Source organism: Carassius auratus, unplaced genomic scaffold (assembly GCF_003368295.1).
Source record: "Carassius auratus strain Wakin unplaced genomic scaffold, ASM336829v1 scaf_tig00034142, whole genome shotgun sequence".
NCBI lineage: Eukaryota > Metazoa > Chordata > Actinopteri > Cypriniformes > Cyprinidae > Carassius > Carassius auratus.
Window position 1 is genome coordinate 17,717 of NW_020526131.1, and position 26,656 is coordinate 44,372.

At 36.3% G+C, this 26,656-nt stretch overlaps 2 protein-coding genes and 1 long non-coding RNA gene across 7 annotated transcripts in view; 1 reads left to right on the forward strand and 2 right to left on the reverse strand.

The window, feature by feature from the left end:
- Positions 1 to 6,650: 6,650 nt before the first annotated feature.
- On the reverse strand, positions 6,651 to 13,424 carry LOC113081401 (uncharacterized). The gene is made up of 3 exons (XR_003282175.1): positions 13,158 to 13,424; positions 8,937 to 9,011; positions 6,651 to 6,744 (listed from the first exon to the last, which is right to left on the reverse strand). It is a non-coding gene; the product is annotated as an uncharacterized LOC113081401 (long non-coding RNA).
- Positions 13,425 to 13,948: 524 nt separating this feature from the next.
- Positions 13,949 to 18,671, forward strand: LOC113081400 (AP-3 complex subunit mu-1-like). 2 transcript variants are annotated; one of them, XM_026253506.1, is made up of 9 exons: positions 13,949 to 14,073; positions 15,234 to 15,514; positions 15,671 to 15,842; positions 15,927 to 16,064; positions 16,163 to 16,248; positions 16,764 to 16,897; positions 16,998 to 17,205; positions 17,344 to 17,488; positions 18,105 to 18,671. In XM_026253506.1, exons 2-9 carry the CDS (start codon positions 15,242 to 15,244, stop codon positions 18,203 to 18,205), a joined length of 1,257 nt encoding a protein of 418 aa, XP_026109291.1. In that variant the 5' UTR covers positions 13,949 to 14,073; positions 15,234 to 15,241; the 3' UTR covers positions 18,206 to 18,671. The 2 variants fall into 2 exon arrangements, with proteins under 2 accessions (XP_026109291.1, XP_026109292.1); XM_026253507.1 differs by lacking the exon at positions 13,949 to 14,073 and having other exon boundaries at positions 15,015 to 15,514.
- Positions 18,672 to 21,135: 2,464 nt separating this feature from the next.
- The window catches only part of LOC113081399 (vinculin-like), a 34,597-nt gene continuing 29,076 nt past the window's right edge, over positions 21,136 to 26,656 (reverse strand). For 2 of the 4 annotated variants that reach the window (XM_026253503.1, XM_026253502.1), the window contains exons 18-22: positions 26,431 to 26,616; positions 22,877 to 23,068; positions 21,579 to 21,782; positions 21,369 to 21,473; positions 21,136 to 21,287 (exon numbers count right to left, since the gene is read on the reverse strand). In XM_026253503.1, coding sequence (XP_026109288.1) covers positions 21,141 to 21,287; positions 21,369 to 21,473; positions 21,579 to 21,782; positions 22,877 to 23,068; positions 26,431 to 26,616 — 834 coding nt within the window. In that variant the 3' untranslated portion in view covers positions 21,136 to 21,140. The remainder of the gene's footprint in view (positions 21,288 to 21,368; positions 21,474 to 21,578; positions 21,783 to 22,876; positions 23,069 to 26,430; positions 26,617 to 26,656) is intronic. The other 2 variants (XM_026253505.1, XM_026253504.1) reach the window with 1 other exon arrangement.

The following is a 26,656-nucleotide window of genomic DNA, read 5'->3' on the forward strand; positions in this document are numbered from 1 at the left end:
TCAATTAATGAATTTAAAAACCAATAACTTCAGTCAGGCTTTGCCTTTCAGCCTGGGAAGCAACTCAATTGTCCATCCCAAGCTGAACAAATCTAATCTGAAATCGGATAAGATTTCCTGTTGTCAAAAGCAAAAGCCACCTTGCAGCATGGTGCTGTGTAAAACTGTTAAAATGCCTGAGCGTATGCCTCCACCTGCTGGCTGCCAGTGGTACTTCACCTGGTGTCTGTTCACATTAGCTGATCCCTTTTCAAACATGCCTCTGTGTTACTAGACCAGAGGCTGCTGTTCACTACTTTAATACACTGGCACACATGCCACCTCTTAAAACAGAAATGACTTCTGTTACAATGACATAAGAACACACTGCGGGGCTAGAGATTTTTCATTTTTTCAGAGATTATTCATTTTTCTAGATATTTGGGACTTGACCAGCATTAAATAAATAATAAAATAAAAAAATAAATGTAAAATAAAAAAATGAGTGTGTGACCATGGTGTGTGTTCACTACTCACTGCTCCTAATGTGTGCGCGCTAACTTGGATAGGTTGAATCCAGAGGAAGAATTTAAAGTATGGGTTTCCATACATGGCCTTCATCTCACTTCACTTCAAAATTTTAAGAAAACCCATTCAAAATTTTATTTCCAGTATTAATGAACCGCATTAAAACTGCTGAATATTTTGTTTCCTGAAATTTATAGCTTAAAAAAGGGGGACTACACAAATTAAAATACATACATTATTTGTCAGAAGATGGCAGTGTTGTGAGTTTAAACGTCTGGGTTTCTGCAGGGATCCCAATGTACCTTCTACACCCTTAAAGGGGGACTCCACCCCAAAATGAAAATTGTCAATAATCACTTACCCCCATGTCGTTCCAAACCCATAAAAGCTTCGTTTGTCTTCAGAACACAATTTAAGACATTTTGGATGAAAACCGGGAGGCTCGTGACTGTTCCACTGACTGCCAAGTAAAGGTCCAGAAAAGATTGAAAGACATCGTCAGAATAGTCCATCTGCCATCAGTGGTTAATTCGTAACGTCATGAAGTGACGAGAATAATTTTTAGTGACAGAGGAGACAAATTGTAAAAAAAAAAAAAAAAAAAAATCAGTTTTGTCATTTTGGTTTTATTCACATACAAAAAGTATTGTTGTTGCTTCATAACATTAAGGTTGAACCACTGATGGCAGATGGACTATTCTGACGATGATCTTTTTTGGACCTTGACGGTGTAAATTACTTGGCAGTCTATGGGACATCAAAACGGTTTCGAAGACAAATAAAGCTTTTACAGGTTTGGAACAACATGGGGGTAAGTGATTAATGACATAATCCTAGTGCTCTACCTAACTTATAATTGTAACAGTTTCCTACTTCAGTGCGTTACAAACATGATCAACCAGATTTGATAATGCTCAAAAATATTAAAAATTATAGCCACTGAAGTGCATTGAATTTTTTTTTTACCACACTTATATATATATTTTTATATAAAAACACATGAAATGAGTCCTGGAGCAATCTAGAATAGAAATGGGTTGAAAGCCACATGTCTCGTGAGTTTCTATTTCAAATCTGAATAAGATTTCATGAAAAATGAGACTCCTGCAAATATTTTTATGTCTACACCCCCACCCCCCAAATATAAGAAAATATATTTCCCAATAGTATTGAAGGCTTGTACAAACTATTTAGTCAGTAAACATAACCACTGCATAGTTTTTTCAATTATAAAACACTAGACAGAAACTTAGACATCATAAATGATTTATTTGAGCACTACAAAAACACAATAAGAATAATTTGAGTAAGAAAAATAAGAATTTTTAACTTTCTTTGCCAATTACAGAAAATCCAGTGATTGCTATAAATGCAGCATTTACAATGAATTACGATGCAAATAAGTGCTGATGGCCACTTATACAAATGGTAATAACACAAAGTAAATAATCCACACTCTATTCATATAGACGCGTTCACTTTGATAGCCGTGATCATGCAGTAATAGCGAGCTGATTTGGGCTGATTTCCACTCAAACAGATGGTAATCATGCAGATACATTCACATTCAACATAAAACACACTCTCACATATATAAAAACTGTTACAAAATAAAACAAAGCAAAAGGCGATCGCTATAAGTTCACATTGTTATTGCAATGAAATAACAGATAACATGAAATATTTTTACCAGGTCAAATGTTGATTATTAGTAAGTCAACCCCCTTAACTGTTGGTCATGCACATACTCCATATTTGTTAATTTAAATGCTTTTTATCTGTGTTTTGTTCTGAACTGAATCCTTAGCCAAAGCACAATGGATTGTGGGCAATATTAGCTATTAGAGTGTGCAAAGATCCACGCTTCAAAAGTCTACCTGAAATAGTAGACCACCCGAGGCAAACTATTTTCAATATACTACGTTTTGGGACACACTTATTCTAATCTCACATATTATTTAGGATGGACAGTATGAACATTGGGACACAGGATCTTTTTTTTCCTGGTTAGCGTGGCAGTTAAATCTCTGCTGGTACTGTAGATGCTGTTACTACACGATTTGGTTCTAACAAGCATTTCTTTGAAGGATGTTTAAAAATTGCTTTTTTGAAGCCACTGCAGGTAGGAAATTTTTTTTAGCTGTTTTTATGATAAATATGCTTAACAGTGACAGTAAAATATGTATACTAGGTATGGAAATGACATTTTGAGTTTTGATATTTGAGATTGCACTACTTTGGGCACTTTTGGCATTACTTTAACCACAAACCACACCCCAGCCCCCACCCCACACACACCCACTGTCCTCTTTTTGGAAAACTAAAATATGGTCACCCTATTTTCTTCAACTTAAAATCACTTATATGATGTCTAAGTTTCTATGAAAATAGAAAACTATGCAGTGGTATGTTTACTGACTAAATAGTTTGTAGAAGCCTTCAATACTATTGGGAAAAATATTTTCTTATATTTTGGGGGTGAGGGGTGTAGACATAGTCTCATAAAAATATTTGCAGGAGTCTCATTTTTCATGAAATCTTATTCAGATTTGAAATAGAAACTCTCGAGACATGTGGCTTTCAACCCATTACTATTCTAGATTGCTCCAGGACTCATTTCATGGATTTTTATATCAAATAAAAAAAATATTTAAGTGCTTCTTGCCGAAGACACCAAAATTATGTTTGTAACACACTGAAGTAGGAATCTGTTACAATTATAAGTTAGGTAAAGCACTTTCAGCTGTGAGTCCCATAATGGGGGTTGCTGGCTGACAGGTTAAACACAATAGCCGCATTTCCACTGTCGGGCCAGTGCGAGCCAGGGCTTAAAGCGGGCCGGGCGGGACTCATAGCCCCGGGCCAGTAGCACCGAGGCCAGAATAGCGCAGGGTTTCCACAGTGGAGCTTGAAGCACCGCTGCATGTCACTAAAACACGCCCTTTACACGCCTCTCAGAACAACGTCATGCAACCTCAAAATTTCACCATCAAAGAGAAGTTATCAGAAAACTAAGAAATAAGTCACTGGAACATGCGCAATCACAAAACGAACATGATAAAAGCGGCAGTTTGTTTGCATGCTTTGTTATATATTAAAATTCAAAAGCATCGATGTTTTAACCAGAATAAGTGATACATTGATCATATTGATTTAAATTATCAGGACTCAAAATTAATCGCACATAAATACGCTTATTTCTATTTTATTTATTTTTAATGCTCGTGAAAATAGCCTGCTTTTTCAGTCGAGTCTGTTTCTGTTTATTAGCCACAGTAGCCGTCATATTTAGAATGAATGATAATATCTCTATTTTTATAAAAGCTCCCGAACAAAAAAACATTATTAGGCTATATTCTTTTATGATAGGCAACGTGAGAAAAACTCTCGAGACGAGGCTTGTGACTGATAATATAAGTTACTAAATAAATGAACGATTGTGATAGAGAATAAGGAGCTGACGTCTGATTTCTTCAAGCGGTCATATTTTATGTTAACATGTTTAGCGTGCATATCTTTTTCATCGCTTATAAATATTTCAGCCTTGTTATTCTATAATCCACATTGGATCAAGTTATTTCACACACTCGCTGCTGACTGAAAGAGAGTTTTGAGCTCGACTTATAAAAAAAAAAAAAAAAAAAAAAAAAAGAGTTTAATGCTGGTGTTAAAGCTGTTATCTTTCTGAAATGATCCGCAGTGCAGACTCTCTATTTTCATAAAAGCTCCCGAACAAAAGTCATTATTATGCAACGTGGAGCTAAACTCACGAAACGACAGATAAAATGTTACTTAATAAATACAATTGTAATAGAGAATAAGAAGCTGATGTCTGATTTCTATATTTACCATGTTTACTATGGTAACGTTAATGTTTAGCGTGCAGTCTTTTTCGTCGCTTATAAATATTTCTGCCTTGTTTAGTGATTAGAATCCACATCGGATCAAGTTATTTCAAACACTTGCTGCTAACTAAGAGTGAGTTTTGAGCTCAACTTATTTTAAAAAGTCTTTAATACCGGTGTCAAAGCTGTTATCTTTCTGAAATGATCCGCAGTGCTGAGCTCTCTATACACGGAGAAACTCCGCCTTGGTTCATAACCCCTCCTCTAGCCCCAGCTGGCCGCTTTGGCCCAAGGTTTTTGTCTGGCCAAAAAACCCTGGCCGTTGGCCCCGAGGAAGCCCCAGCGAGGCACGATCAAGCCCCGGAAGTGACTGTGGAAACGCGACTGGCCCTGGCACGCACTAGCACGCCCGGTCTTAGCTCGATAGTGGAAACACGGCTAATGGGATGTAGGATGGTCCTTGCTTTTTCTATTTTGTTATGAAACAAAATTCATGTTTACAAAAATTATATACAACCCCGCCAAATCACAGAGATGCCAATTTGAACAGGACTAATATTATCACAGGACCTCAGTGTCTGGGGAAATATGGTAGGTTATTTGCGGGGGAATTTTTACTTTACAAATTACAGACATGGCTGATTCGCATGATCACAGACAACCTCCACCATGTCTAGAGTTCACCAGGTAATACTAATCCAGTGGCAAATAGGGCTAAGATCCTAAAATTGGTTAACAGTATATTTCAGTACTATATATGGCAAGTAACCGTAACAGATCTAACCTCATATGTAATTTTATAGTAAAACATTATACAAGTCATTGTATAATTTACAGTTTAAAAAAATAAATTCCCATAATTTCCTGCATGACACTTCACAATTGAGTGTTTTTTTTATGTTGAAATAACAGTTTCTTCTTAGTTTTTTTCTTATCAGTTGTCTACATAAGGGTTTTATCTTACATCTACTGTTGTTAAATGAACATTTATTGCATTATTTCAGTGTTCAGCATTTGTGTGAATGACGTGTGCACCTTCTCTATACAAGTATTTCCCTCCTCAGATTGTGGAAAAGCTGTTTGTGATGAGCTTTCATCACCTGATTTTGGTGGTTGTCGGTGTACAGCAATGGTACAAAACAGATATTAGTACTTCAATAGGTTGGTATATTAGCATTATATCAGTTAATGAAACATTTCTGGCAGAGTTTTTTTTTTTTTTTTTTACAGTATGTAATATCCACTTTTGCAACAGCAATAAGCCCACTTCTCAAACTTTGTCAAATCCAGTTGGGACTTTCTGATCAAAAATAACACCACCAACAATTTCCAAACCAAGATGAATGAGGAATAAATTTTGTGTTAAAATTAAGTTCTCAAAACGAATTAAATATGTCCCAAATTACATGCAATTACATGAAGTAAACAATGCATCCCTGATATACTTCCTAAGGCTTTCAGTTGACTCCTAAGAAGGAAAAGCAGGAAATACTGAATTTTGACTAAAAGCACTCAACTTGCTCTAGCCACTCAGAAATGAAAGCAGAATTGAGTGCGGATCTGAGCTGGATTGTGCTAAAACTGGACTGATGCATTTCAGCCTCTTATGATGCAACTATGACTTCAAGATGCTCAGCCCAAAGCACGTTACCCTAAATCTACTGCGAGTTTCCCATGACGCTGAAATTACTGGTGCCACACTCTCAGTATGACATGAATCACTCTCGGTCTCGATCTCTGAGGGTCTAATCATTATTGGATTCACTGCTGAGACCAAACAATTTCAGACTTATCAAATAGCAGCTTCATACATGATTAGATCAAGAGAAATGGGATCAGATGAATCCAGCCGTCTGAAAATAATTCAGAGTTGTCAGTCTCCTACTAATGCACTAAACATCCTTCTAATCTTTGCATTAAAGAGGATCAATGGTTTAGATCAGATGCTAATCAATATGGAGTAACATCAATACACAAGATGACAACAAAACTGGTAATGCATAATAAAGAGCTCTCACATCGCCGAAAGGTGAAATAAATAGAAATTTCTTTGTTGGCATACAGCCATGCGAATAAAATAATTTAAGACATGTGCTACTTATTTAGTGCTACTAAATAAAGCATTACAGTAGGGAAGTACATTATGCCACATGCAACAATGAGAGCTATTCTCATGAACACTAGACTCCGGGTCCACATCACATGATGTAAAAGAAACCGATATTTTTTTCTATTCACATGGAGGGGTAAATGTCTATAATTAGCCTTCAGGATCACTGAATATACAAAAATGGCCTGTGTTAAAACAAAGAATATAGCTCTGGTGAAATACACTTACATTTCCTTGTGTTTCTCCTCCGCTAATATCTGGTCATTCGTCTTGAGTCCATACCTGTTAGACACACAAAGCAAATCTTTGTAACACCAGATCTACTCATCAAGAACAAGTCGAAGTTAAAATAACAAAGAATTTCTTCTTGATTTATTTGTATTTTACTTTATTTTAATTCTGTTCATTAAAACAACATTAGTGGCATAACACATTATGGTCAAAATATGACCTATGTCTAAAGTAATATTGAAATGCACTCTCAAACAGATATTATCATGTAGCAATCTACACAGAACAGATCCATTTGCCCCGAGATAAAGATAAGCACATGCGACAGCTCATTTCATTAAGACAGCTGTAGGTGAAGGTCTTAGGCCTAAGACAAAATAAAGCTTCTTTCTTTGAGCCATAATCACTTCATCAACTTAAAACGTCTTTAAAAGTGAGTACAATAATTCAACCATTTCATTTGAAACTGAACTCTGTGTCTGATTCCATCCAAAAACTATATTTATAAAACATGGGCTATTATGAGTCATTCGTAACAGAACTTGAACTTGGTGTGCTTTTAAAAATGGAAACCATCTGATGACTGTCTGTAGTCCGTGTTTGTGGCACAAATGGTCATAACAGCTCATCTAATAAGATGAATTTGTACATCTGAAGAGGATTATGGAACTAGACACTGACCTATTGCAATTACAGGAGGTCTTATGAACCATCAATAAAACATATTTGGAGACAAAGGCAAAAAAACAACAGAATGACTTGAGTATTATTTACACTACCATTCAATGCTTTTTACTGTCAAAGACAGTAAAGACTTTTATATAAATACATGCTGTTCTTTTGAACATTAAATTCAAAGGATCCTGAAAAAAAATGCATTACAGTTTTCACAAAAATAAAGTTTTGAACTGATCTGAAAAAATGAACTGCAGACAAAAAATGTTTAAGCACCAATCAGCATATTAGAATAATTTCTAAAGGATCATGTAAAATTACTGAAGACTGGATTAATAACTGCTAAAAAAAAAAAAAAAAAAACTTTGCCATCACAGGAATTAATAACATTTAAAAAATATATTGAAATAGATCATTATTTTGAATGGTAATAATATTTAACAATATAGCTGTGTTTTCTGTATTTTGATCAAATAAAAGCAGTCTTGGTGAGGATTTCTTAAAAAAAAAAAAAAAAAAACTTTAACAGTAGTGTACATGCAGGTAAACTGTGGGGGATCTTCTTGTGATTCTCTCTCAATCAAATGAAAGGAAAGGTTAACAAATTAAACCAAGTTGTAATAAATAACATAAAACCTTAATTTGTCAGTGAATAATGTCTTTAAGAGAACATAAGTGACCAAGTGATATGATTTAGGTGTCCTGAAGGAGCAATATATTTTTATTGATTTTTCTTCCCCTCATCAACCAATCGAACTGCTTGCTCAAGCCGCTTAAACTATTTTCCATTATCTTGATAGTCTTTTTATATTTGCATGTAGTCAATCATGTTCTGGGCCAATATCTAAACATTAAATAGGCAGCTCATTGATCTCTCTTAATGCATCTTAGTAAGCTATTCTTTGACCCTGCTCTGCAAACAACAGGTCATGCAACTAAAACTGCTCTACACTAAGAACAAATCAATTGGAAATCATTACAGTCAAAGTCTGCCACAGGTCTTTAGATTACCAAACCTGTTTGCAATAGTGCAGACAATTACGAGCCAATAAACTGTAGTTTTGATTGTTTGAAAAACATTTATTTACCAAATAAAATTTGACCTGGCACATTCTACAATTTGATCAGAATGATCAGGTCACACATTTCCAAATGAAGAACTCACAAATGAAGTGATCGTCTACAAAAACCAGTTAGACCTGAGTGGCTGCTATAGTGCTAGAATGGCAATCTGTGACCTACATGCAAAACACGGAGTGTCCATGGTGGCACATGCTGCCTCCTTAAAGAACAAAGACACTTGGCCTATTAAACGTAATAGGTTTAATTCCTTTACAAAGAAGAAAAATTATATCATGAACCCAAAAGCTACTGGGCTTGCAGCATCTCTGCAAATCTAACATGGGCTGACTAAAGTTCAACCACTCAGTAACATGTTAAAAAAAAAAAAAAGAGGATTTAGCTCACATGTCACAACACGCTGATACAAAAGCAAACGTACAGCAGTGCCTAGCCATGCAATCAATTTAATTAAAATCAAATTGAATTTAAAGAAACATGTGACTTACTTGTCTAGAAAGTCTTTGTCCACCACAGCAGTGATGTCAAGCAGGGGGTTTCCCATCCCAAAAAGGGCATTTTGACTGCAAAAAACAAAACAAAATGTGTGCCAAGTTAAGACATTAGGAAAACATCGGAGTAGTTCTGACAACAGACGTAAGCAGAATTACACTAAAATAATATACACATGGCCTTTGTGGTTCACTTGCACGAGGGGTCTTCTAAAAATAGCAAGGAGATTTCTTTGACCTAGCCTACTATTTTCAACATGTTCACCAAAAATTCAAAAAGGGACTTTACATAACAGAAATTCATAAACACAGAAGATCCATTCAAGCATAAACTACAGCACATTACACAATCTGAAGAAAGTAAGCATTGCTTTTTAATGAAATCTATGATGAGCTACAAGCTGGATATTTTGTCTATCAGATGCAGAAATACTCAGTATTTGTTTAGCCAGACACAAATAGTTTTAAAGCAGAAAAGCATGTCATAAATGTTTCAATCCAGGCACTAAAACATTTAAGAAACCATCAGACAGCCACCACATCTAACAAACCAAGCATTCAAGCACGTGGCTGAGTGACTGACCGTTCATTCACCCCGGACGAAACGTGTGGTGGAGACCCTAAGATTAAAACTTTGCCTCTAATAGATTGTTGACAGATGTGATAACATTGCTTTGAGTAATGATAAAAGCCTGCATGCCTTTCCATAACATATTATTCTTTATTATTAATGTAAATAAATAAGGGAGCACTTCCAAATACTATGATTTCTACTGACACAAATGAGCAGGCAACAAAATTCGTCTGAATGATCATTTGTACTCCTACATTCAAAGAAAGAAAGTTGTTGGGGAACGTGTGAATAAGTGCAGATGTGTCAGTGTGGGAGTTTGTGAAGCTTGTGGTGCTCTAAAACAGATGTTTAGGGGGTGCTGTTCAGTGCATAAAGAAATATGTGAATATAATTTCTGTAGTGATTAAAATAATCTCTCTGTACAACTAAAAGTAAAAAAAACTGCCATCCCAGAAACACTGTAAATAAGCAAACTGTCCGGAAAACTATAGCATCAGATCTTGTGAGCTAACATTAGCCAAAACATTCAAAATATCATCAAATTCTCTTAAAACTATATGCTATTCTAGTTGGAATAGCTGTTTCTATTTATATCATGGGCTAACAAAATTACAAAACTTCTAAAATTCAATAAATCGCTGAATAGGTTTCTGACTATCCGGTGTAGCCCTACCTTGCTGTAGGCATGAAGATGGCTTGAGGTGATCTCGCTGTCTGGCTGTCATTAAATTCCAGTGAGGAAGCAACCGGCTGCAGCCTGCAGAGCGAGGCGGGGAAGAATCTGGGACGGGGCTGAACATGTCACCCCGCCCCATACCTACTCTGATTGGTTTAATTGTCTTTCATAGGCATACATGACAGGAAATTTTTGCGTGGTTGCATTCCCTGAAGTGATTGCTTTGCTAAATTAAGGTTGATTATCCACAGTGGGAGGATCAGGTCTTCAGATAGAAGAATTAATTATGAATTAAATAATTTTTGAAAATTTGATTATTTCATAACATGAGAGTATGAGAAAGGAAATGAAAAGGACGTATCAGTATTGTTTTTAGGGATGCACGACATATCGGCCAACACGTTGGTGTTGACCGATTAATGTACATTTTTCTGTTATCATTATCGAACCGATGAGAGAATTTGGGCGATATCTTAGAGCCGATAAATAATGAATTATGTCCTGCAGGGACAATTCAGATTACACCATTATGGTTTTTAATTGCTTGAAATATTAGTGGAATTACTTCAAATGAAAATACAGTGAACTGCAACATGTGCAGGGCAAGTCTGTCATATTACAATGAGATCTTTAGCTACTGTAAAATAACGTAAAGGAATCTTTGTTCGCCGTGTTTTAGCACATTGTTAAGGGAATAGCTCTTCCACAACGGATTCACACGATTAGCACAGTTAAGTTTGCTTGTGCATTTTCAGTCTTTTGTGCAATTGTGCGTTGTAATATTGTGTTTATTTTATTTTGGTTAAGCTATAGGCCAATAGAGCGTGCTTCAGTTTGATAGTTACCATCTTTAGCTCAGCGCACGCAGCTCAAATAGCAGATTACAACATTATTAACTATGATTGAGATTGTCATATAACATTATAATGAGAACACTATTATAATAAAATGTTATGAATTCTTTCGGTTTGGTTTCCGTGTTTCAGCGCGTTGTTGCGGGAAGAGCCAAGAGCGCATCCACAACAGAAGTTAAATATTCAGATTAGCACGAAATATATAAGTTGTAATATTATATGTTATATCTGAATATATGATGCGTTTCCTTGTGTTAAATAAGCTGGCAGCACTTCAGTTTATCGGTGTTCATTCAGCTATGCAGCTTCAGCACACGCAGCTTGTGTACAACAGCAATGCACACCACTAATAACTATAATTGGGAATGTCATGAACAGAATAAAGAGAATAATACCGTAATATATTTTTTTTTTGGGGGGGGGGGGGGTGGCTGGGGGGTTGGCATGTTTCAGCGCGTTGTTACAGAAAGAGCCAAGAGCGTGTCCACGAAACATCTGTCTATTCGGGTTGTAGCGAGGGTGCATTGCAATATTGGAAAGAGACTACTTCTGTTTTAAACAGTGAAGGCAAGCGAGTGGATATCATATAAGCAACGTGCAAACTTTGTGCAAGTCACACTTATGGCAGTGAACGTCTTTCACCATAATAGTTAAAATAAAAACTGACGGCGGTTTCGGCTTCTGACGCACACATTAACAGTGTGTATTCTCTCAGAGACGACGGGAGACCAATCTCCTAATATGTGGTATATCTAACTGTTTTAATTAATTTCTTTAATGTTTCTCTTGTGGCCCGAACATAGTGAAAACAACGAAGAAATGCATCTTGTGTTGAACGGAGCATTTTTGAAAGTCGGTGCATAAAATAAAGCTGCTCTTTTGTTTCACCGATAAAGTCTTACTGAAGTGTAACAATTTTTAGACTATAGGCCTATAATTTATTGCAGGCTATAATAAACCTGTTTTAAAAACATTTTTAGAAAGGATTAGCCTAATAGCCAGAAAATAACAGGCCTACATTAATTGGAAATGCCAAATATTCTTAATATCGTCTTTCAACACAATCCGTCGTCACTCAGGCTCTCAAAAAATTGGGGGTGAGAATATGGATTTAGATTTATCGGCCAACATATCGGTTATCGGCTATAATGAAGGCTTTTTAAAACTCCACAACGTTTTTAGTTTTTTTTTAAACATACTCCATCCTACAACTACTCACACATTTCCTTTCATGTACGTCTATGAAAGAAGATCGAACCAATCAGAGTAGGTATGGGGAGGGGCGACACGTGCAGCCCCGCCCCAGATGCAGCCGGGTGTACTGGGTGCTGATTGGCTGATTAGCAGGCAGGGCTTAGTTGTTCCCCCTTTATGATTTTTCGTGGCTGAAAATTTGGCGCCAAATGTAAAAAATAATCCTAAATGTACTAATAAACGTAAGTACAACATTTGACACCTAATGTGCAAATACAAACAATAATGGCCAATTTGCAGCTGTGACCAAACCTTATTCATACATGACAGTGTGCAAACATTGACATTTATTCTTAACAGCCATTAGACGAATACCTTACTACGGTAACTTCTATTAGACTCATGGCTGATTTTGTGTCAGCATAGAGCTGTAAGACTTTCTGTTTAGCAGAGCAAGACTGCATAACAAAAGACACGTGGAGCCGGAGGGACGCACTCCAGAGGTTGATATAAAACACTCAAGGACAACGGATGTTCAAAAGCATTAAACACAACAACACGAACTCACCAGTCGCTTATGTATAATTAAAGTGATCGTTGGAATGTTGGATGTTGTACACTCATAAAGAAATGCCCCATGATCACGAGTTTTCGAGTAAGGCTTTGCAGCATTATCAAACTGAGTCATCGGCATTGCTCTATGAAGGGAAAATGACAGATATTTTGCTCTCCAATGAAACAGCAATGTGCTTTTGAGAGAAAGCACTGAACTGACAGCACGTGTACTTTAAATGACACGCAGACTAGCCTTCTGACCTAAATGTGCTCGCAAACAAACCACTCCGTGTTTAATAAAACACCAAACACACGTTTGACTCTGTCCGTCTACGCTATTCAGCCGATGCTTGTGTTTACTGTACCTGAGCTTTTTTTCATCGAGTTTAATCCTCTTGGCTTTAGGTTCATCGGACGCCATGCTGTAGTGTGATAGAGGTCTCTCAATTACGTTCCAAACACCTTGCTGCGCGAGTGAAGCATCTGGAGACGCAGCAGCCGGCGTTTAGTTATTTTGATTCGAATCTTTTCACTGAATCGATTCACAAAACCGTTCAGAACTATTCCTTCACGAACCGGTCCGAGCTGGGTTCTCACGGACCCACTGAACTGAGAATCGTGTCTCTCGATCACATCCGTTTCGTAATGTGCCAAGGACCGATGAATGAGCTGCTAATATAATAATTCGACTCTATGTTCAGTGAGTCAGTAGATATCGCGATTGAACCGAATATTTGACTAACAGGGTGGAAGTTACTTTAATAGCCAAATAGCAGAAATGTAACAAATAAATCCAACTGCAAATGTTTGAATATGTAAATAAACTCCCATTTAAATAAACTTTAATAGAAAAACGTAATAAACCGAGAGTTTCTGCACACCAGGAACCACGTGATAATATAAAGAACCAGTGAATATGTCCAGTTGATTGCTCTTTGAAAACAGTTGTTCAAAAGAACCGAATCGATGAAATGATTCCAACCGTGGAGAGAAAAACTTACCACAGACACATAGCTGTCCCTGTGCATTGCCGGAACAAAAATATAGATTCCCATGTTAATATAAACTTTAATTAAACACGTTAATTGCAGAGGTATCGTTTACCATTTTTGACCTTAAGCTCTTTTCATGAGAAGCGAATGTTTGTGTTTTAAAACGACTTTAATATTAATTCGCTACAGGCACAGATTCGAACGCATGAACCTCGAACGATGAGTGAGTGACACATCTGCCAAGCGGAGGATACTGTCTGACAACGTTAATTTAGACAGCTGTCTATAGGTAAGTATTATTGAAAAAAATAAATACGTTTAGATATGTGTAAGTTAGTTATGGACAACCGACTGCCTGTGTTTGTTCACCTGAACATTATAGCCTTAAATAATAGGTAGATATAGGATATCCTGTAACTCTTGTTTCAGGAAACAAAACTTTATGCTTTTGTTTTTAGTTTTTCTGAGTAACTTGTTCATGTTAACTATCACACAGTTCTGCATTGTCTTTAATATCAAAGTAATATCTATGTTACAAGTTTGTTTCCGACCAGCACAAATAACGTTAGATACGTTTAGTTTGAAATGTAAATTGTTTGATAAAGTTGTTTGCACAGAGCTCAGTAACGTTAACTTAAACGTAGCTTCATAAAATGCACAGTGAACTGCATTTATACCTAACATCTGGTCAGTATTATTTCTTTTTAAATAATTTTTTATTATTATTATTATTTAATGATTTTAGAGGAATAAACGTTGATATAATATGGATAAAATTGTTATCTGCTTTAAAGACACTAACATAATTACTGTAAGCGATTATATTGTTTTATTTTATATAGAGAGTATTTGTTTTGGATATACAGCAGATTAGGAAAATATAAAGCAATAAATGGGTAGGAAATATATTTGTGGGTTTTGTGCTAGTTTACCTAGCTTAAAGGGTTAGTTCACCCAAAAATGAAAATAATGTCATTAATAACTCACCCTCATGTTGTTCCAAACCCTGTAAGACCTCCGTTCATCTTCGGAACACAGTTTAAGATATTTTAGATTTAGTCCGAGAGCTCTCAGTCCCTCCATTGAAGCTGTGTGTATGGTATACTGTCCATGTCCAGAAAGGTAAGAAAAACATCATCAAAGTAGTCCATGTGACATCAGAGGGTCAGTTAGAATTTTTTGAAGCATCGAAAATACAGTTTGGTCCAAAAATAAAAAAAATTACGACTTTATTCAGCATTGTCTTCTCTTCCGGGTCTGTTATGTTTACGGCAAAATATATTTTTTAAGATATACATATTTAGTTTGTAATTACCAGTGTTATAAAAACTCTTTGTCTTCTAGGCATATAACTCTCCAAACACTGGAGTAACATAGTAGCTCATACCTGCTGTTAGCACTGTGACTCCCATTCTCACGGTCCCATTTATTATCCTGTCGCTCTCCCAGCCCTCATCATGATCCACAGCTTGTTTCTGATAAACACTTCTGGAGATTTATTCCTGGAGAAACACTGGAAGAGTGTCATAAGCCGCTCCGTCTGTGATTATTTTTTCGAAGCACGAGAGAAGGCAGTGGAACCTGACAATGTGCCTCCTGTCATCCCCACCCCTCATCACTATCTCATAACCATCTACCGTGAGAAGATCTTCTTCGTTTCTGTCATCCAAACAGAAGTGCCTCCACTCTTTGTAATAGAATTTCTGCATCGGGTCGCAGAGACATTTCAGGTATTCATTACCCACTTGACGGTGTGGCGTAGAAAATATATGGGTTTAGAAAGATTTTAAGCAATTAATATTTTTATTGTTATTTGGTGTGCGTTTTATTATAGGTCTATTATGTGTGATGAATAATCATAATGTGTTGTATAATCATTTATGCAGGACTATTTTGGAGAATGTTCTGAAACCACTATCAAGGACAATGTGGTCATAGTCTATGAACTCTTGGAGGAAATGTTGGACAACGGCTTCCCCCTCGCTACAGAATCCAACATCTTAAAAGAACTCATCAGACCTCCCACAATCCTACGGTCGATGGTCAACACCATCACAGGTAAGACACCACACACACACACTCACTCAGGGTTTTGTTTATGGCCATGTGATGTTGAGAATCTAAGTGATTAATAATCTTCAGGCAGTAGTAATGTTGGCGAAACCCTCCCTACTGGTCAGCTCTCCAGCATTCCATGGAGAAGAGCAGGTGTGAAATATACCAATAATGAGGCTTACTTTGATGTGGTGGAAGAAATCGATGCCATCCTGGATAAGTCTGGTAAGGATATTTTGATGTCACAGGAATATCGTTCACGTCAGTGTTTTGAGGTATCTACTTCCTTTCAAGGTTAATGTTGGTGTACTCTTCTGTTTCAGGAACTACAGTTTTTGCAGAAATCCAGGGAGTTATTGATGCTTGTGTCAAGCTTTCTGGAATGCCAGACCTTACTCTCTCATTTATGGTGTGTTGTGTTAAAAAGTGTAAAGTTGTGATGAAACCAAATCAGCGACATGTCTTTTCCTTTCATATTGGGATGTATTGGTGGAGAACTGGATCTGTCCATTGCTTTATTCGCTATAATTTTGGATGTGGCCATTGCACTCAAAAATGAAAGCAGATGGATGCAGGCTTGTATAGGGCTAGGTTAAACGTTTTCACCAAAAGGTCCAGTTATAGACATTTTCATTAAACATTATGAGGTCAATATAAATACATGAAACATAGACACAGTCAGATAAATTGTTCACAATTATTATAACATGCATTTAAAAAATGGATAGTAAAAAAACGAACAATAGATGAAGCATTATACTCTTATCTAAAACAATTTTAATCAACATTTCTTTCCTTGTAAAATTATCATGCATGCAGTTTTTATGATCTCTCTTAAATCAAGGGACTATATAGCTTATTGACTTTTCAGCGTATTATCAGAAATAATTATTTTGAACAAAACTGTATGTTCCCTATCCACAGAACCCCAGACTCCTGGACGACGTGAGCTTCCATCCATGTGTCCGTTATAAGAGATGGGAAAGTGAGAGAGTTATCTCCTTCATTCCCCCCGATGGAAACTTTCAGCTCATGTCGTATCACATCAGTGCGCAAAAGTAAGCGCTGATTTGAAGTAAACGGTTAAGCAATAAACTTAAAACATGTATTAAAGATATTTAGATATTGCCCATTAAAAGTTTTTACCTGTTTTTGCAGCCTCGTAGCAATCCCGATATATGTGAAGCAGAACATCAGTTTCTTTGAGACTGGTTCTTCAGGACGACTGGACATCACTGTGGGTCCTAAGCAGACCATGGGAAAGACTGTAGAGTGCTTGGTAGTGACCATACACATGCCAAAAGTGGTTCTCAGTGCCAACCTCAATGCGACTCAGGGAACCTACAACTATGACCCTGTCACAAAGGTCAGATGCAACTCTCTGTTTTCCATTTTTATTGATTTATTGTAGTTGTATTATTCTAGTAACATCACAGCTTTTGATAATTTGAAACACAATTTGAAAAACTTTAATGTTGGCTAATAGTTTCTGAATGTCTTGTAGATTTTGTTGTGGGATATAGGGAAACTTAACCCCCAGAAGCTTCCCAATCTGAAAGGAAGTCTAAGTCTGCTGTCTGGAGCTCCTAAACCAGAAGAGAACCCAAGTCTGAACATCGACCTGAAAATCCAGCAGTTAGCCATCTCAGGTAGGCTAGGGTCCTTGATCAGCTTTAGTCATTATTCACTGCCAGCAGCAGATTGTGATAAAGCACCTGTTATTAACATGCTTTTAAAAAGCACAATAAGCTGCTATAACCCTACTTAATATTAAAACTTAATTTAATATTTTCATCTCCTTCCACATGTTTGAATGTGCTCGCTGAAATACACAACTATCAAATGCTTAGGGTCAATATATATATATTTTTTTATATATAGAATTTTTACTTATATTCAGTAAGGATGCATCAGATTGACAAAACAATTACAGTAAATGATATTTAGAATGAAAATATTTTTTTTTATGCTTTTTGAATTTTCTGTTAAAGCGTTAAAGCTACGCAAGTTGTAAAATCTAATTATTATGTGATCCAATGAGCATTGAGAATGCAATGAGAATGACATTGAAAGAAATCTGATCTTTTGTCGAGAGGGCGTTCACATGGTCGATGTCAAAAACTTTCTTATTTGAATAATACTTAGTAATAGTGTACAAAAATCCCATTTCCAGACTTGGGGACCCCCATGTATGTTATGTAAAGCACCTTAAAACACTGGTACATAAATAGTTATGCTTACTTCACTCTCTCGTCTGCTTCACAGGATTGAAAGTCAATCGTCTAGACATGTATGGAGAGAAATATAAACCATTCAAGGGTGTGAAATATGTGACCAAAGCTGGGAAGTTCCAGGTCAGGACATGAGGCCAGCTGCAGAGTTTCACAATGATATGCCAAAAGTGTATTAGAGGAGCCATTTTCTAAGTGACAAATCATACAGGATGGCAACCTTGTGCACAGTCTCCCTTAGGTTTTTAAACCATTGCAGTTACATTTGTTATTGTAGTTTTTATATTTCTTGTTTTGTGGGAAGCAACTGGGAATTGGCAAGAAGTGAAAGTCTTTCCACTGGCGAGTATTTGGAGAGCATATTCTTTGGGAATCTTTAACTTCATATCAACAACATTCCATTAATCTATTAACACTGTATTATATTAGATTGAAGGTACTGTAAATCTCTGCCAGAAACGCATTACATTAATCACAATACTGCTCTACAGTCTTTGATACTGGCAGAAAAGAGTACCCGAGTTTCTGCACATATTCACAGGCCTTATTTTTTCATTTAAATTTATTTGCCAGTTCAGTAGCCTCTGAATGAAAAAAAAATAAAAAAATAAAAATATATATATATATATATATATATATATATATATATATATATATATATATAGAGGAGGCCTCATACACTCAAATTGACTTTCTTTAAAAGAACAGTCATGCTTATAACAGGATACATTTACAGTGATGCAATCTACTTTACAAGCACATCAATGCTCAGAGGTGAACGGAAGCTGTATCAGCTTGAAAGACAATTTACACTTAAATTAGTTTGCCACATGCAAGCACTATGGAGCCATTATGAGCACAAGTGATACAATCTGTTCAGTTGCGCTCACTTGCAGTGATACGCTAGATATGCAGGTCTGACACCTTAATGAAGTTTTGAGGATTTGCACAGGAGGACACACTATTGCATTATTTTGTAAAATGTCAAGGGAACTGCATTTTAAGATATGCATTTAAACCAAAAGCCTTCAGATTTATAAAGTTTGTGAACAAAATGAGGTCTTTGTGTGTTTCCACTTCTGACTTATAACGGTTTATTATAGCTTCACTTGAATATGTTGGAAAATATTAACAATGAATGTCTTTTAATCTTGGTCTAATTATTGAACTGCAGTACCTTTTACAAATTAGAAAGTAATTTGTCCCTTTATTCACATATTTGGGGAATTAATTTTCCAAACAAAAGACCTTAACAGAATTTTTTATTATTAATTTGAGGCACATAAGATGTTTTTTTTTCTGTGACACTGAAAAAAAAAGTCAACATTAGTGTCATATATACATTCACAAAGAAGTAATTTTCACCCGGTCCAAATGTCATCAGAACCCACAACATGCTTTTATACGTACAGATACAGCCCTGTAAATTTTCATAACTAGGCACTATATTGGGGACTGAAAAGGTACTCTTTAAAATGTAAATGTTGTAGTTAAGTGAATGCAAGGCAGTGAAGCATCACGATAGCGTTCCTGTAGCTGTACAGATTCAGAGTACATCTTCAGCTAATAATAGTGTTGAGCTTATGCTACTGACTTTTTCATACTATGCACAATTTCCACACATTTGATTCTATACTGTAAATTTACTGTCCTTAAAACGGCAGTTCACGCAAAAATTCAAAACCTGCAATTTAATCATTAACCTGACTGACTTTCTTCTGAAGAACACAAAAGAAGATATTTTTTTTTTAATACCTTAGTTTTTGTCCATACATTGAAAGTCAGTAGAGTCTAAAACAACATGTTCTGGACCGCTTTGACTTTCATTGCATAAACAAAAACCTTTTCAGTTAATAATAAAATGAGGGTGTTAACAGACTTTAATTAAGCATCAAACACATAGGTATCGCATATTAACAAGCCACCTGGGTCTTGTTACCCATTCAGTTGAAATGGGTGAAAACATTAAGACAGCTCCATCATCGATATACTACAATTGCAAACAGAATCACACTGAGAAACTTCAAAATCACAGCTGTAAACTGAGCTGAGAGAGAACATTTCAACTGTTGTGAGGATTGTGCTTTTATGTAAAGAAATGTAAATAATCATTCACTCTCTCTCAAGCTTAACAGAAAGAATTCAGAATTTCAGTGTTAACTATCCAAGCTTTCACATGACTGTGTAGATTTACACCACAGATGTGTTTATTTGATAGCCAATGGATATTAGGTGTAAAAAAACGAAATCTTTGGCATCAACCATGCCATGCAAAATACATCTCTGTAATGGCACGACCCATCAAAAAATCTATTATCCTTTTTAATAAATAGCTAAGCAAAAGTCCATTATAAATATGAGCAAAGAACAGTTAATTATAGTTCGAGTTATAACTTAAAAACAACCAGCAAAAGGGTTTGTGAATAACAAAGTAAAACTTAAAACATTGTATAGTGTTCTATATTTGCGACAAAAAAGTGATCTGTGATATTTTTCTAATGAAATATAAGAAATATAAATATATACACTTTCAATAAGAAAATTTCCTTGTCAAAAACTAATTTATAAAGTAAATTTCATCATGAACTCCAACATTGTTCGAGAGAGGCATCATGCCATTTTTCTCCGATACAAAATAGAAGACTTTTTCATGCAACAAAAATAAAATTATATATATATATATATATATATATATATATATATATATATATATATATATATATATATATATATATATATATATATATATACGTGGAATTTGGAAACTCAATATACCAAAAATATATATTTAAAATGTGCTTCCTGTTTACTCCTACACTATACCTCAGTAGTGTGAGATAAAGGTAACTACAGCAAACTTTCAGGACAAAAATAGCCTCTGTTAGGAGGAGCAGTTTAGGTACCCATACTAGCAAGTGAATAAAAATAAGTAATACCAGTCTCCCTGAAACTAGAGCCAAACACTGATGTCCAAAAATAGAAGAATCAGATCGGGTGCTTTTTTTTCTGCCATCCCTTGTCAGATCTCAGATGCTTGAAAAGGCAAGAGTGCGAATTGCTAGTCCTCGGTTTACTGGTACCAAGGGGTCTTTCGGACCCAGCGAAGAGTGAACCCTGCATCTGTGCGGATCTTGATGGAGGCAGCTTCTGCTTCTCTGACCGTCTCCTTCACGGACTGCATGAGGTTCTGTGCGTTATGCACAAGCATCTCAGTTGCCTTAAAACCAAACAATCATTTTAATTCCAATCCAATAAATCCTTCATTAAAGATGGGTGTGAATGTGCCTCGTCTCCTCACCTGCTCAGATTCTTCCTCACTGATGTTTGTCCGTCCCAGCATTGTGGCCTTTACTGTGGACAGGATCTTCAGCTGAGTGCTAATAGTTGGGATACGCTCACAAACCTGGAATAAACATTTGAGAGTTTACAAATTAACTGGACAAAACAAGCCAATTAGCAAATATTCATTTAACAGTGCTCAACTAATATTAATATTTGCGCCACTGACCTGCAACAGGTTTGTGCGAATCCGTTTGTCGGTGCATTGCTTGGCTACCTCCTTAGCCAGCCGTGTGACCTCATCGGAGGCTTTGGCGATGTCCTTGGCGCACTGAATGAGGGCACGTTTATTCCCACTGCCTCCACGCACCAGACGAGACATCTCCGCCATGAGCAGGGCCATGCGCTTAGCTGCTCCAATGATGTCATTACCCTAAGAAGAAAAAACCCATGAAACCCTTAGCATAAGGACTTTAAATAAGGGTTTGATTACAGATGTACTTTGTTCAAGTAGATAATTTTTGCCCGTTTTTAATCTGTGTCTAACGTCTTTTTAGAAGACAAATAGTGTTTAGATCATATTCATCCAGTGCACATCAGTCATGCTTTTTTGAAATTAGTGTAGGTTTTGTCATGTCTCCTGAAGTCACATATGTTGGATTAAATGTGAGAAATACAACAAAAACACACTAACGAGAAATTTTTCAGTGCAAACGAAAAAGCATATGCATGCTTGTTACCATTTTGTAAATCTACTTTGCCATGGTAAAAGAGTATTCATCTCACAGTAATGACTTTTTTTCAATGCAATTGAAACTATCTAACAATTGCAAGAAAAAAGTTTGTAAGATTGTAAGATAAAAATTTTCTTTTTTCTTTTTTTTTTAGCCATGACAGAAGTTTTTATTTGTTATTTTGTCAGCACAAGAAACTCTGACAGTGTCTAATGACATAATCTAATGTATTTTCTTCCAACTTGTCAGAAATATCATGCCCATCTAACGAATAAATCATAATTATTAAAAAAATAAAATCTAAATATACATTTGATCTTTATACTACTTTGAGTAGAGTTCTGCATGATCCGTTAGTGAGACAGTTGTGTTTATACACATGCATGCAAAGTTTCAGTGTTAAAATGTAATATCCTACAATGGCTTTGAAGTGGCCAACAAACAAACAGGCATGTGACATGACTTCTGAAGTCATCGGGAAACTGTCATCCATGGCTTGACAGGGTGGCAAAAGCAGAGTGTTGTGAGTGAATGGCTCCTCGATCAAACCAGGGCACAGAGTCGTGACACTATCAGAAATGAGCAGGGAGACTTGTGAAGCCAGTATCAGTTTGTCCAAGAAATGCACAACAAACTTGCAATTCCAGTCGTGGTCATTGGCAACCCCCAGCAGCAAAAAAACACACCGGACCCAAGTGTGAAGCAACAGCAGCTATCTGGTTTCAGCATTCCCATAGTAATATCTGGATGCACAAGAGATGCTGCAGCCCACCGGGGCCAGAAAGCAGAGTACCTTACTGGACCATTTGCGGGTTTCCTGGTGCAAAGACTGCGCAGCGGCCAGAATGGGCTGGTTAACTGGCTGATTTGAAGACATTAAGAGAAGCTCTGGCTCAAAATCATCCTCGATGTCTGTGAATTCATCCTCATTGTCTATATCTACAGCGGTCTCAAACCCGTCGTGTGTCCCTTCAGGCTGGGGAGGCTGGGAAGGAGGGATCCAGCATGGAGAGAGAAGGACAGAGTTAGTACGAGAGGCACTGTATGGAGATTCCCAGGATATGATTGTGGGATCAGCTGGGTTTAGGATGGCTGGGAGAGAGTCCTGCTGGGTAACGTCTGCCACAGGGTTTATGATGTCAACTGAAAAATCTGGGAACTGATCTATCCTCGCAGAGAATAGAAACTGGGTGGTTCAACTGGACAGAGCGAACAAGTAAAGCCCCCAACAAGATAAGATGAAATTCATAATGGGTTCTTCAAAAAAAGCAGCTTTTACATTACTGCAAATTAATTATTATTATTATTATAATTATTATTATTATTATTATTACAGAGATTTAAATTTCTGACCATTAGTTGAAAAATATTTTTGTTTATTATTATTTTTATTTTTTTCTACTTTTCCAATCATTTATTGTTACTTATAAAATAAAATATTGTTCTAATATTAATTCTAATATATATATATATATATATATATATATATATATATATATATAGCTGCCAAAACAGTCAGTCATATAGGCCATATTTTCCATTTACACTAACATTCAAAAGCTTTTTGTAAGTAATTAATACTTTTATTAAACAAGGGTACATTAAACTGATCAGAAATGGCAGTAAAGACATGTTTTAAAATATTTCTATTTCAATTAAATACCGTTCTTTTGAGTTTTCTATTCAGAAAACAAAACCCTAAATAAAATGTCATGGTTTCCACAAAAATATTATGCAGTACACTGTTTTCAACACTGATAATAATAATAAGAAATGTTTCTTGAACAGCAAATTAGAATGATTTGTGAAGGATCATGTGACGCTCAAGACCGCAGTAATGATGCTGAACATTCAGCTTCACCATCACAGGAATTAATTACATCTAAAATTATATTAAACTAGAAAAAAGTTATTTTAAATGGTAATGATATTTCACAATATTACGGTTTTTATTTAATTTTTTTACAAATTAATGCAGTCTTGGTGAGCGTAGGAGACCATTTTCAAAAACAAAATCTTACTGACCCCAAATATTTGAATAGTAGCATATCGGTCTATATTCCTGCAATAAATCAGCATCTCATTAATCCAGTTAGTTAGTGAAAATGACCATAACTGAACAAAAAAAAAAAGATACAAACAGGTAAAGACCATGTTAAAACGCAAGAGCGCAAATAATTTTCACAGGGACTGAGATAAAAGCAGGACTGTTCGAGTATTATAGACGTAGAAGAAGTAGCACAAAAACATCCACAAAAGTACAACGACACATTCATTAAGTCAAACACACCCAGTGGGCTCTCACGACAGTCTCCTGATTGGATTTTATAAGTATTACAGCTTACGTCCCCTTCTAGCACCTACAAGAGCCTTTGTACTGAGCTTGTTTCAGATGATAGCGCATCCACTGAGGAAGATTAAAGTTAACTCAGATAGTCCTGTTGGTCTCATTTCATAAAAAAATCATGTATTGGTCCGTCACTATAGTAAAAAAAAATGAGTCTGCTTGTTAAAACGTTAGAGCATGCAAACATTTCTTTCATAGATGACAGTTTCTATTCTTTTTCCCCCTGAAACTGGAATCATCACAGAGAGATTTCCACATTTCAGGTTAAAGAAAACAAAAAACCGATCCGAATTCAACAGAAACAACATTTGACAATCATAGAAAGCAGACCAGTACACAAAGCGCATCTCAAACATTTGAACATTTTTTTATTACATAAACTTTTTCTAGTTTCATCTTGACAGTCTTTGTGAAATTCACCCTTTAATTATAATTATTTTAAAGGGGGGTGAAATGCTCGTTTTCACTCAATATCCTGTTAATCTTGAGTACCTATAGAGTAGTACTGCATCCTTCATAACTCCAAAAAGTCTTTAGTTTTATTATATTCATAAGAGAAAGATAGTCTGTACCAATTTTTCCCGGAAAAACACGACCGGCTGGAGGCGTGACGTGTGGGCGGAGCTAAAGAATCACGAGCGCGAGTATGCTTTTGCGTTGAGAGCGTTTGGAAGCTGTGACATTACCGTGAGGAAAAAAAACATCATCCAAAACAAACCATGGCTAACGGTCAGATTCAGCCGTTTATTTATGATCCAGAATCAGATCCAGAGGCTGAAACTGAACGAGAGCAGCAGCAGCAACGACTCGCTCCGAGCGGGGCTCGAACCCGGGTCTTCGGCATGGGAGGCGGACGCACTAACAAGGAGGCAGAGATATTTGAAGCAGTTTTACTCACCGCCTGCGGTTCCAACACACGATCGTGACCCTTTTTCGTTGGGACTGCATTATCCTTAAGAAATAAACGATGTGCAAATCCGGCGTCAAACTGGGCCTTGTTTGTAAAACAAGCATCTTCGAAATGCAGGGAACAAACACAAACACTTGCACAACTCCGTTGATGCTCTGTAAAAATAAACTCCATCCACTGGTCCCTTAATGATGTTTCTCTTTAGGTAATCTGTGCAGGGTTGTGTTGCCCTTTTGTGACTTTTCGCGACGCGCTCGTTCTGATCAGGCTATGCTCAGCCTCTCAGTGCTCCGCTATACTGGCAGACGTGCCCTCAGGACCCATATAAGGAAATTCCGCTCCATCTAACGTCACACAGACCCATACTCGAAAAAAACTTTCCGAAACTTGTGACAAACCGGAAGCAGTATTTTTGGAACAGAAATACTCCTTCAAACTTACAACTTAATTTTTGAAACTTTGTCCATGTTTAGCATGGGAATCCAACTCTTTAACAGTGTAAAAAACTCAGTATGCATGAAATAGCATTTCACCCCTCCTTTATTGTATTTTATTTATAGTGCATTACAGTTTAAAAGTTTGGGGTCGGTAAGTTTTTTTTTTTTTTTTTAAGATGTTTTTTATGCTCACCAAGGCTGCATTTGTTAATTTCAAAATACAGTACAGTAAAAAATTATTATAATGAAATATTATTACAAGACAAAAAATAAATGTTATTTCTGTTTTCAGTTTCTAGTGATGGCAAAGCTGTATTTTTATCAGCCATCACTCGAGTCTTTAGTGTTGAGCAGCTGATTAGCTGCTAATATTTTGTTGGAAACCGTGACACCGTGATTATTATTATTATTAATATTTTATTTTTGGATATTCCAATGTATATACAAGTTCAACAGAACACAGTTTATTTGAAATGTTTAGTAACAACGTAAAAGTCTTTACTGTCATTTTTGATCATTTTACTGCATCCATGCATAATAAAAGTATTAATTTCTTGAGAAAAACGTACTGACCCCAAACTTTTGAACGATAATGTATTTCTTAAGAACTACAAGGAAAGATTCTGTGCCTAGAACATGATAGTTCCACTCACCTTGCTGGACCATTTACGGGCCTCGTCGTGTAGCTGCCTGGCCGCCACCATCATCGGCTCGCTCACCATCTCGCCAGCTTTCTGCTCAGGGAACTCCTCGTCTTTCTCTTCTGGGGGTGGAGGTCTCGGTGGAGGTACCTCTCCCTCTGGAAGGGGCGGTTTGGGAGGAGCCTGATCATCACTGACCTGACAGAATCATATTGGTGAGTAAATAAGGACAGAATTG

What these genes read in the sequence shown, in the direction of transcription:
- LOC113081400 (XM_026253506.1), top strand. Translation starts at nt 15,242, where the DNA reads ATGATCCACAGCTTGTTTCTGATAAACACTTCTGGAGATTTATTCCTG. An exon ending in GATGGTCAACACCATCACAG is followed by an intron (nt 15,843 to 15,926) that starts GTAAGACACCAC and finishes AATAATCTTCAG; the next exon opens with GCAGTAGTAATGTTGGCGAA. An exon ending in ACCTTACTCTCTCATTTATG is followed by an intron (nt 16,249 to 16,763) that starts GTGTGTTGTGTT and finishes CCCTATCCACAG; the next exon opens with AACCCCAGACTCCTGGACGA.